The sequence below is a fragment of the Wolffia australiana genome, chromosome 7 (genome assembly GCF_029677425.1).
Source record: "Wolffia australiana isolate 7733 chromosome 7, ASM2967742v1".
Taxonomy (NCBI): Eukaryota; Viridiplantae; Streptophyta; class Magnoliopsida; order Alismatales; family Araceae; genus Wolffia; species Wolffia australiana.
The window spans coordinates 15,976,542-15,989,804 of record NC_135841.1 but is presented as its reverse complement, the minus strand read 5'-3'; the positions used below and the strand labels follow the sequence as shown (position 1 = coordinate 15,989,804).

General features: G+C 35.9%; 1 protein-coding gene across 1 annotated transcript; it reads right to left on the bottom strand.

Annotated features, from left to right (window-relative positions):
* Window positions 1-98: 98 nt before the first annotated feature.
* PTP1 (protein tyrosine phosphatase 1) lies at window positions 99-3,620 on the bottom strand. Its single transcript, XM_078577787.1, has 8 exons — window positions 3,217-3,620; window positions 2,423-2,519; window positions 2,216-2,298; window positions 2,001-2,135; window positions 1,383-1,520; window positions 1,046-1,194; window positions 828-969; window positions 99-219 (listed from the first exon to the last, which is right to left on the bottom strand). The coding sequence occupies exons 1-8, from the start codon at window positions 3,418-3,420 to the stop codon at window positions 148-150; spliced, it is 1,020 nt and encodes a 339-aa protein (XP_078433913.1). The 5' UTR covers window positions 3,421-3,620; the 3' UTR covers window positions 99-147.
* Window positions 3,621-13,263: the final 9,643 nt, after the last annotated feature.

Below are 13,263 nucleotides of genomic sequence, written 5' to 3'. Positions count from 1 at the left end.
TCCCACTCGGTAGTGCTGACTGAGTCAACAGGCCAACATCGGTTGACTGATCGTCCATCGGACGGTCCAGATTTTTTGGCAGAAGAAGATGAGAGAGATGAGGAAGAATCAGCCAAATTTTACGTGGAAAATGGGTCCCCTGGCTTGTCAATACTTGGAACTCGACACGAGATCCTGTAATTCGTCCACGATGGCGGTGTAGCACAGGAAATACTGTTCCTGCAGATGATGGTATCAACCCATTCGGAGGATGGTTAGCTTCTGAACCCAACTAACACATCAAAAAGAGTTGTAGAGATAGAGTTAGAGATATACATTTGAGGTACAGGTAGAGATAAAGATAGAGATAGAGATACCTAACTACCACATCAAAAAAATGTAGAGATAGAGATATATATTGAGGTAAAGATCGTGATAGAATAAAGATAAATAGAGATTGGGAAAGATATATAAAGAGATAGAGATAGATATAGATATAGATATATAGAGAGATATAGATGAGATAGATAGAGATAGGGATCTAGATATATAAAAAGATAGAGAGATTGAGGTAGAGATCTAGATAGAAATAGAGACAGAGATATAGCTATATATATACAGATAGATAAAGAGATAGATATATGCAAAGACAGAGATGCATACATACATATAGATATAGATTGAGATTGAGATTGAGATAGAGATTGAGAGAGATCGAGACAGAGCGATATATACACAAAGATAGAGATAGAGATAGAGATAGAGATGGAGGTGGAAATGGAGATGGAGATCGAGATCGACATCGACATCGACACCAACAGAGAGATAGAGAGGGATAAAGGATGTACCATAGTCTGGACCATCCCGAGTCGCTGGGTTCTGAAGTGGGCGATGGTGCTGACTAAGTCCAAAGCGGACATGTCACCGGCGAGAATCCTCTGAACTGTGTGGTGGATGGCACAGTAAGTACCGGTTCTCCCAATGCCAGCACTGAGGGTGAGAGAGATGTATATATCATAAGATAAATTATTCCAATGGCTATATTGGGGTCGACTGATGATCAAACCTGCAGTGGACTACAATTGGACCAAGTCCTGGCGACACATTGTACAACCTCTTCAAAATGTCTCTGACAGAGTATGTCTCTTCAGGCACGCCATGATCAGGCCAGTCAGGGTACTGGATGTGAAGAACAGGCAGCGGCGGCTCCTCTGACTGAAGAATCAATTAAAATATGAAAATCACAGTGATAACATTAGTTAAGTTCTCCACTTCGTCCAGTCTAGGATATTATAGAGATGAACAGAGGTCGATCTAACTGGTACGAGTCAAGGATATCATAAAGTTTAAGAATGGTTAAAATAAAATCCCAACTCTGTTACTGAGAGATCAACAGAGCTTACATCTTTATACTTCACCTCCATGGCGCGTAGAACTAGCGAAGAAAGAGTTGTTTTGGTACATTTTGTCGAAACACTTATATTTCCAAATTCTCTGATGCCGCTCTCGGAATGGAAGTAATCGGCACATTTTTTTGTCATCTGCCATATGGGAATCGTAAGAGATCTTTTTGTAAAGATTTCGCCGAAATATTCTCCAATGAAAGAGAAATAATGAATATTCAACCAAATTATCATTAGAGTTTAGAATGCATCATAACATAACCAGCATATCATACTTCATGTAGGAAAGACTAAATCTTGACCAGAAAAAAAAGAAACGAGATTGATATCACCAATTGATTTCAAATACTGATTTAAATATGTTATGTAGCAAGGAGAATCAACTCAATTGGTAATGAGCGAAAAGAATAGGCTAAAGATCACAAGGGAAAAATTCTAAGGACAATAAAATCAGCTCGGTAATTTTTGTTTGAACAAAAATCAGCTCGGTAATGGTCAGAGAAAAATGAAATTAAAAAAAATGTACCACTAGAGACCATTTGGGATCTTTACCATTACATTCCAATGCCTTTTAGAGAACCATGGATGCATTTCAAAAGGGAATCATAGTGAACTTACCTTTGGATTATCAACCATTGTTAGCATCACGATCACTGGGCATCTGTACTGAAACACCATTTCCCAAAAATCTTCAGAAGTGCTGCGTAGTGGACCTTGCGTTGCGATGAAGGACGAAATATTATCAAGGGTCGACTGCGTTGAATGACACTCTCTTGTCAATAAATAGAAACAATTCCCAAAATTTGCATGAAATTAATACATTTGGCTTATACCTTGATAAAACTTGCATTGATGTAATCGCTTGGGAAATCATCTTCGCTTTCATTTGGCTTGAGGATTACTCTGCAGCTGTCGACTTAAAATATATAAAAAAACTCACGCTCATTACGGTTGAATTCTCAAGTACTCAGAATAGAGTTTAAGCATTAAAAATTATAGCTCGATATATCTAATTGTGACTTGGTTTGTCGAATTCTTACAAGGCAAGACATCAGTGTAGCGATTCTTGAATGAATTGACACCTTGGAGCGCAGCATTGCAACTTTTAAACAAGTCATATCCACGTATGCGCATATCCTGGGAACGATGAAAATTTTGATTCAACAGAATATTATCAGGAATAGATATATCGAACACACCCGACTCTCAAACTGAAATGAAACAGATATCCGCCGCAATTGTTTATTTTAAAACAGCTGTGGGGAAAATTTCAGGAATATCACGAAATTCTAGTCATATCTATGTTTCATTATTTCCTGGGTAACGACGAAAAGTTCAGCATAAATTTATCATGATCACAACATAGCCAACTACAGAATCAGAATGAACACGGCGAACAAAATAAATATTAAATTAAAATTAGCGGGAAATTTCAGGATTGCTCTCGAAGTTCGAGTAATATCCACGTATCATCATTTCCTGCGGATAGATGAAATTTTAAAATCCGCAGAATATGATCCTCGACGCATCATATCATCATTAACGCATCATATCCAACTCTACAATCGGAATCACTGCCGCGAAAAAAAAGAATAAAAACTGCAATGAAGGGGAAATTTCCCGGGGGACGATCGAATTTTAATTTCAGCAGAAAGCATAGCCAACTCTAGAATTATAACGAATGCAACTAAACGTGAAAAATAAAAAAATAAATGATGGGGAAACTTCGGAAAAGAGAGGAATCGTAACCCTGACCCCACACAATTCAAATCTTGTCGCGTAACAGATCCCACATCATCATTCACAGAGAAGGCCAAAAAACTCTGCACCGTACCTGCAGGGTCTCGAACTCACGACTCAACTTGACCGGAGACCTCATTTTCTTCTTAAACGCTTTGATAGCTTCAGAGCAGCGGCTGAGCTGCTCGGCAGAGAGACGTTGCCTCGGAGGGGGATCTTGAAAGAGATCTTCGGGAGAAAAGATGGAGGAAACTTGGGGACGTGGTGGAATACGAGGAGGAGGAGAACTTGCGGCCATAGCCGCCTTCTGATGCTTACAGAAATTGATGATGTTCCCCGTCGCTCCTCTCCTTCGATTTTTGATGAATCTACCGATCGACGCCCCTCGATTGGAGAATCGCGAGATTCAGGGAACGAAGAAGCGAACGAGCACTCCAATTGGCAAAACGAGGAAGAAGACTTTCAGAGCTCTTCCGCTTGTAATAAATTTGCGGTAGACAAGGGTGAGGATGGGTTTAATTTATTAAATGATACCTTAATATACCTTTATTTCGTTTTTTATTTATATTATAGAAATACTGGATAAAGTTGTATGAAATATTAAAATTCCCCCTTCGCTACACGAATCAATAAAACTGTGTATGCTTAGGAAGTTTTGTTAAATTAATGTCAATTCATCTATTGATTTATTGTGGTGGGAATTAGAATATAAAATTGTAAAGTTATTACATAAAAATAGTATGATATAGAGCTGTACAAATGAAATGATACTTATCATTAGTAGCGGTTAACAAATGTGGTATCAGAACAATAAAATTTATGAGACATTCTTGTACTGTTATAAAACTAACTATTTGTATATGTTGTTATTTATATGATTTATCATTTTTTTTCCTCGAAAAATCAGAGTAAAAAAGTTTTGTGAAGATACAAATATGTATGTAGCGATAAATTGATTCATTATGACGGTTTTAATTTCAAAAGTAAACATGATTTGATATTTGTGAAAAGGGCAAATGAATATCAAACATAGTCTGTTATGAAAATTTTTACAAATAAAGACATTTATTCTAAAATGTACTTTCAGAAATGAATGGTAATTTATTTTTATTAGAGTACTTCTTATCTGACATTATTCTGAGATACATGCTAATTTAATATTTTCAAGAGAAAAAGGGTAACAGGTTGTATCAACCTTTTATCCCCAATTTAGTTTATCGGATGTCATTCTTTAACCACGTCGATCACGTGTTAACAAGAAAGTGATTAGTCTAACATAAATAAACCTATCAAGATAAGGAGTTAAATCAAAGAATATGAAAAGTCTAACATAAAGTCTAGTAGCCCATACATTAGCTAAACTATCATTCGCATATTATCTCTCTCCAACTTTATAGGCATGGAAGCCTCAAGCAGAAATAAATGAATTTAGCATCAAATATAGTTCACGAGGAACCATTTCTAAAATGGTAATTTGTTGTAAATAAATATTTTACTGTAAAATAACTACAGAGGAGATGATTTGTTTTCAAAGTTACTTTCCAAATAACACGAAAAGTTTATCATTGTAAATAATGTAATTTATCATCTAATATATTTTTGAAATACTCATAAATAAGGTAATTTTTATACATTTTCCAAACTAATTGATGTTTTGATAATTTTAACTAAGGTTTCTCATAAAAATACATTTACTTATGAGTTATTTATCAATGGGGTAAATTGTTGTCAAATATAGCTTATTAATTATAAATAAGGTAATAAAATATCATCTAATTAGTCATTTCAATTAGTACAAATTTATTTGGGAAATTGTCGAAGAAATAGTTCTCTAATATTCAGTTACCTTAATCAAAAGACTTCATTTCATCATCGTCCTTTAGGCGTATTGATAACATGCAAATAAGCATGATAATTCATTTTTTTTGCATGCATTTTAGATCATAATTAAGCTAATTTTATGCATGGTATCATGAATTTTATGTAATTTCACCAAAAATACATATGTCCATTAAATTCGGCATGAAATTCAGTATATTTTGATGTTTATAATGATTTAAATGGATAGTATATTTAAAAAGAATTAATATGGTGAAATATCCCTTTATCTACAACTCCAAAAAGGAGTTGTAGATAAAGAGATATTTAATTTTGAAATTTAGAGAATTATTTGGATTATATTTGATATTTTCCAAGTCTTTTTTTAAGGTTAAAAAATGGCAAAATAGAGGCTCGTTAAGGAGGGATGATGAGGAACAACCTGGTGGCTCTCTTTTCTTGTGGAACAAGTCAATTTTGCGCCCTACGATGATGGATGATGTGGCATGCTTTGGTGGCTCCCGACTCTAGTGGAACTAGTCAAACAAATGAATGGATAGAAATACTCAAAATTCAAATGGCCACAACCGTTGATCCCATGGGTAGTTTTGGCTGAAAATTTGTGGGGAGACCCACCTCTTATTTCTCTTTCCATTACCTATGGCTGAGCCTATAAATAGATCCCAAAATTAGTCTCTTCTTGTACTCTTTTTGTCTTTCTCCATTTTAGGGGCCCTTCTGAAACAAAACTTTGGAGTGCCAATTTAGGGTTTTTCTTCTTTCATAAGTGTGTTTCTTCCCTCTCTTGATCTATCTTCATGTCCGTTGCAATACACCAAGGCACCGGGCGCAATATACGGGTCCATGAAGGAAGACTAATGCTTGGAAGCATAACCAAAGGAAGAGGCAAGTCCTAAAAACTTGATTAGGAATTTTATTCAATTTCGCCCATCTTTCTATCCATTCCACATTCTCATATCACTTCACTCTCTGTAATAAGTTATTAAACCCAATGAGTAGGGATTAATAGCTTATACCACCCATTCCTAATTAGGGTTTTCACAGGAAACCCCTAATTAGGGTTTCTTCATCACATCCATTCATTCCTATCCTCATTCCACGATTTTAATACCATCCTAATCTCTGTTATAAGTTCATAATTCTTATGAGTAAGGATTAATAATTTATACATATAAATTATTTAAATTAAACGATCATATAACAGTTATTATATCTTCTTTCACACTCTTTACACCTAATCCACTTTCTCAACTATTATTTTGCTTTAAAATCAATCGTAATCACTAAGTCTTCTATGTGGTTCGACCCCTTAATCACCAATTTACATTAGTAATAAGTGAATTTGGGTTAATTATAAATTTTATTGCGTAAGTCTTGAAATTACATATCAACTAGGTTAACCACCTAAATTTCGACTTATCATGTATCCTCTTATACTGATGGCATATGATCTCATCTCGACCACTCAATCATCTTCTTGAGCTTCTTGATATGCTTGAGCTAAGATGGTTTGTTCGAGGAGAATCAAGCATATGAGAGCCTATACATGCATGACAAATAATGACATAAAGTTCTATGAGAGAGTCAATACTTTCATTTGTATCTTCTAGATCATGAGGTTTAGTTTGGCAGCCCCCAGGCTGGAAACTTGACCAATTTATTGAGTTAGATCAATATGTGATTAATTCATTCATTTAAGTATATAAAAAATCGGTTAGGAAGGCCAATAAAGACCATCGAGTCATTAGAGTTATTAATTAGACAAGTACATGGCCTAGTGGATAACCCACACATGGTCTTTTTGGATGTTAGAAGATATACTTAAGGGATTTAAGGGTTTTATGAAAAAAATTCACTCAACATAAATGGGGGAAGGTCTTGAATGAAATTCAGCCATACCAGAATGATTCGGTGCATCACCCTTCGTCTCCCTTTGCCCCTTTCCTCGTCTCCATTTATGAAGTGATCAGGATGGTGTAAAGATGAAAATGGAGTGATAACAAGACTTATCAAGATGAAGAAGGAGATTTGACGTGCCAAGGATTATGTGGATACATCTTGATGATGGACACATGAAATACTCAACCCGTCTAGTTTCAGGAATCAATCAATCACATATCCAATCCATCTTGCACATGTGATCTGATCATATCTTTTTAAGTATTGTTATGATTCCATCATCCATCTTCCGTTGCATAAATTGATTTATTTTCGTCTCAATCAAGACCATAGAACCTAACAGAAGAAGGATTCAGATGGGTCACTCATCGTACAAGCTACAAGGAACTGCCATGGAAGAGCTGAGAGAGGAGGGATAGTGCTGAGTGCCAACGTGCTCCCATAATCTGAGTATCATCTCAATTTAACTATGTATTACCTTGAGGTAACATTCTAGTATCCCGCCTTGCAAAGAAACTCAACTTTGCTTATCATGGGACCCCATGGGGGAGTCATAAACTCAAATTTAGGGTGTTAATTTATCATTGATATTTGAGTCAAAGAATTAAAATTGACAAACCTTTACTCATAAAATAATTAAATAATTGAGCATGGAACATATTCACAAGGAACAAATATTCGGTTCAAGTACTCTTTAAATGATGATTCAAGAGAGATGAAAGGAGATACATAAAAAATAAGGGACTGTGATGTGATAAATCCAAGGTGGTGAGAGGGTAATAGTTATTGTATTATAAGGATGGTATGGATACTAATATGATGAATAGGTAGGAGGACATTGACAAATCAAATGGGAATGAGAGTGTGAGATAGATGAAGATGTGAATTGATGATGGATGTAGAATACAAATAAGAAGATATGATGATGAAATGGGTGAAGGGATGTGAGTGGATGTTGATGGATGATGGTGAAATAAAACAGTGGAAGAAGAAATGATAATGATCTAACTAATGGATGTGATGGATGGGTGGTTGTGAGACGGAGAAGATGATGATGGACTAGATGATTTAGGGTTTTTATATGAGACGAAGGTGATGAGGTGATGAAGGCAAATTGAGTAGGAATTTTGATTTTCGTTGCAATTTAATTTTACAAAAATCAAATAAATTTGAATAAAGATGTAAACTCACTCAAACGTATAGTTAGAGTAAGGTCATCTTCACAGGGACTGGCCTTTAGAGGTGTATTTAATAATTGAGTTATAGTAAATAAGAAATAATAATGACACTAAAGATAATGAGCATAAGAACAAATGAGTAGTTAGTGAGTAGATGGAATATTAGGTGAATAAGAAAAGGTTAATAGGAGAGAATATTAGATAATGTATATATATTTTTATAGATATTAGAAATTGTATATATATATTTATAGATATTAGAAATAATAAAGAGGTGAGATACTAGATATTATAGTTAAATTCGATATTAATATAGGTAGTGAAGAATAAGGATCTAAGGTAGGAAGATGTCAGAAGTAAGGAGTTATTAATTAGAGTAATTATTTTAATAAGAGTAACGAAGGAGAAGAATAATGGAAGTAGACAATTGATAGATAGGGAAATATTATTTAATTAAGTGTAGATAAGTAAGCTAGAGAAGTACTTAAATATGCTAAGAATTTAAGATGAAGATAGCAAGGGAGAGAATGAGTAATCATCTAACTATAATATGATTGAGTGAATGGTTAGATAGGAATAGAGAGATTAAGAGAGGATAAATGGGTTATTAAAGGGTAATTAGGGAGTAAATATATACTTATAAAGTCCCCTGTAGTTGCAGAAATTGGCTTACATAGTTATAATATTTATTGTAGAATTAATATATCTGTTTTATATACTTATATATACATTATATATTTTTTATAACCGATTTTCAGATGTTAAAGGGGTAGTTTAGTCAAACACCTTGGAGGTGTTCAACCAAATGCCCAAAAGAGGGTCGGGAGAAGAGAGAGATTTTTTAATATATTTTTATATGCTTTTTATTGTTGAAAATAGGGAGGAATAGAGATAATTCTGTTGACATTCGAGAAGTGTTCGATGGAATGCCTCTGAGAGGTCGAGATAAGAATGTACGTATATATTTAGATTTTTATAAGGTTGATAAAAGAGAAACTTATATGAATTGATAAGTATTCCTTGAATGTGTACATGGCACTCGACGAAATGCGTAAGAGAGATTATGGCGATGAACTTTACTAAAATCAAATTGGATGAATGATGCTTATCACCAGAGTCAAGTTGCTGATGCATTTTTCTCAATTGAGACAAAAATGAACTTAACAATTATCGGATTATGCCGTGAATCAAGGTATGGGGGCGGCGTTGCCGATCGCCGCAACCTAGCATCGGTGTGTGTCTTCCCTTTCCCCTTTCTCCCTTGATGACACAGAATCCACACTCTCTTGTTCTTCTGTGAAGCCTCCCTGAGTCTTCTGCACCTAACGGAGCTGCCATGATGCCGTCACGAGCTTCCAACTTCGAGAAGGACCTTCGCGTGCATCTCTAATTCTTGTGACGAGATCAAGAGGAAGTTCTCTCGACTCCTAAAGGAGTCAGGCTTGATCCAACGGCCCTCCAAGGGCCGTTGGATTGACCTGTGGTTCCCTTGTCGGCGGCCTCCGCTAGCCGGCCGATGAGAACGGCGACTGGGGGGCAAAGAAGACAATATTGCCCCCAAGTCGTTCGAACTTCCTTATAAATGGGTCAATGGTTGCGACTAAATCACAACTTTAATTAAGCCATGCCAGCTGCATTGTATTGGGTCTAGAGGCCTTGACATGAATTAAGAAATCATAATGATACGCAGTGGAAGACTTTTGCGAATAAAACGACATCGATAAAATCATTAAACAAGGTACCTTTACACGGATCACATCCATGATTTCTTGGATCCCACAGTGAGACAAGTCGAGCTGCTCAAGTGTGCAGCCTCTAGACGTATCCACGTGATCCTCAACACGTTGAATCTCTTCCTTCTCGTTAAAGAGCCCCGTTCAATCTCCGTCGTCGTTGTTACGTCGTCCTGATCGCAGCGGGGATGGAGAGAGGGTGTGGGGAGAAGGGAGAGGAAGGGGAAAGGCCCCTGAACAATTCTGGCTTGGGTGAATTTTGTTCAGAGCCTTCCCCTATTTATACTAAGTGGGTATTTTTTATAAAAAACCCCCAAAACTTAAGTATATCTTCCGACATCAAAAAGACCATTTGCATGTGACCCTCTAGGCCCATGTATCAGTCTAGTTAATGACTCTAGCGGCCCAATAACCTTTATTGGCCTTCCAAATTAATTAACTATATCATCATATAGATTGATTAATGTCGTATCGATTTAACCCAATCAATAGGTGAGTCCATAACACGTGGGATGCCAAACTACACCTTGTGTTCTAGAATATACAAAGGAGTGTGTATCGACTCACTCATGGAACTTTTTCGTCATCTGTTACCGTGTATGTATAATCCCTCATCCACTTGACGCTCCTAGGATGACTTAGGGTATGGTCAACTATCAAACCCTAATCGGTCATCCGAGTTAGAACTGATGCATTTGGAAATCATCAGCGAACTCTTCTCCGATATTTCACTGCCTTGGCCAAGGACTTCATCGCATCGTCTTACTTGAGCTGTCACCTCTTATACTGAGGATGGACGATCCCATCTTGATGACTCAATCATCTTTGTGAACTTATTAATGTACCCGAACTAAGACCGTTTAGAATCTCATGATTGGAGACTCGTTGGTCATAGTCAAAGTACAACCGTCCGTCCGTAAGACGTCTTTGGTATCTCAGGTCTAAGGACCACTTATTCTATCCGAATACTTCGATGCCCTTCTCGCATATCTTTTGAATAAGAATGTTTAGAACACATGATTAAATACTAGTGATCTCTATATTACGATCTCATCATAATTCACTAAGTCCGATCATGTATTCATGGACTTCATCATAAGCATCAGACATACACTACAATGAATATGTTCTATTAAATGAACACGGAATGAGATGTGGAATGTGTGATTTGCTTGCCGGCCGCATATATTTCCATCACATTGTTAACATGCTCCATCAACCTTTTGCCTTGTGATTCGTCCATTTCGGTAGTCCCTTATCCGTGTTGGCTGTGACAACCAATTGGGAAGCATGAAAAAGAAATAAAAATAGATAAAATAAGATGAGATAGATCTCACCGTCCGATCTTCTTTAAGAAGACTAGATGGGTGAGATCATATCTCGCTATTTAGAATATGCGCGAGATGACACGGGCTTCAAGCTGGGTCAGCTCCGGGTCATGATTTCCTTTTTAAAACTGCATTTGATTGCGGCCTTACAGGCCGCAATCGCTTGGATATTTATCAGTCTGACCCAATGCGAAGGTAAAATAGACCATGGGATATAAATCCCATATCAGAAAATTTAAGATAATGTCAGTAAAATAAAACATTCTCATCTCTTGTGATTGAACTCCATGGGCCTCTGGGGCCTACTTGTGTAGGGCTCTCCTGTGGGGCCTCCATGTGCGCTCAGTGGCCATCACTTGGATTAGTCATTTAAAGGTTGTGATTTATGCAACAATATTTATAAAATTTTACTTACTTATAATAGGGTAAGGATATAATCTACAAGGAGCTTCTAATGAGAGAGTAAATTATAATTCAAATATATTTTAATTTTATTTGGTGATTTTATATATTTAGATTTTTAATTATTTTCTAAATAGCAAATCAACTAAATGATCGAAAACTAGTCAAAACTAAGTTCTAATAATTTATCACTATTAAGCATTTTCTTTGGCTTTTTTTTGGCATGAAATAAAGTTTAAGGATAAATCGAACCTTATGCCGTAGTTCCTGCGGTGAAATTGCGGTAGAAACGTGTAGTGTACTAAAATCATTATAACTTTTGCTAGAGGAATTTTTGAGTGTTGTCTGATGCGTTGGAAAGCTGAAAGTCTACGCTATACTTTAAAATGTTTTATAGACAAAATAATGAGAAAATTTTAAATCAATCATTCTGGAGATCACATGAACCTTGTTGTCACTTCCTCCAAGGGCAAAGTGGTGCTCTTTCTCCAAGAATCTTGATCAACCTTGAACACTCTCTCTTATACACTCTTGTATAAAAATAATGGATCAAGGAAATATGATGCACTAGTCATCCAACAACAAGTTGGGAGCAGAAATCAAAGATGAGACACAAAGAGAGGAGAGAAGAGAATAAATAGAATTGTCCTAACTCTCTAGCCACTGGATTTAATTCCAAGGGTTTGGAGAGCTAGGATTTCTTGATTTCCAGCCTAGATCCATGTTCTCTGCTTCCCAGATTTGAAAAGAGCCATTTGAAATTCAAATGTGGGTTAGTTCCACAATTCTTGCCTTTAGTTGACTTGTTCCTTAAGGAGGTTTGAATGGGCTTGTAGAATGGGCTTCTTGTGTATTGGGCATCTTATTATTATCTACTGGATGGCTTAAGTTTCTACATTTCTCCCATTTGTATCTCAAGTTCACCATTGTATTTATCTAAGTCATATTTTTCAAATAAAACTCCAAGAAGATGCAAGAAATCCAATTGATTCTAAGAGCCAAGTCGGGTAAGTCTGAAAAATCAATAAAAATAGAGCTTAAGAAAATAAATCATAGATTTCTCACTTTATCCTTAAATGGTGAATAATTCTAGTGAAAATCTAAAAATATGTGGTACAAAAGAAGTATAGAAGCATAATTTTATTGATTTAATTTGATGTTATCAGATATGGTTGTGGTTGGGTGAGATGATGGAAGATGGTGATAATGATAGAAGTTTATGATGAAAATAAGGATGTAGATCTAATTAAAGGGATGTGAAGGAAGAAACCAATTCAAAGAAAGAGACTAACCTTGAATCCCTATGCTCCACCAGAATCAAGGAACTTCTCTGATGCAGCTCGGCCTCTCCACTTCTTCGTTGATCTCTTCCAATGACTCAAAACACCAAGAACACCTTAATGGACCTTCAAAACCCTCACTCTCTTTTAATCAGCCTCTCTAGGAGGAAGTGATTTCAAATATCATTTTTACAAAAATCTGAGGGTCTATTTATAGATCCAACCATATGGATGCAAAAGAGGTGGAAAAAAGGAAACTTCGCTCAAAATTTCAGCTTGAAATTCGTTGTAGAAAGACATGCATTGTGATTTGAATTTGGATCATTCTCAGCCCTCTGATTTTCTCTCTATCTCTTGTGATTTTAAAAAATTCAAGGAGCCATTAAATACTTCCATAAAACAGATATTAATTCATAAAAAATTTCTTTCAGACCTTGACATCATAAAAACCATGAAAAATACTGGAAAAATCATAAAAATCA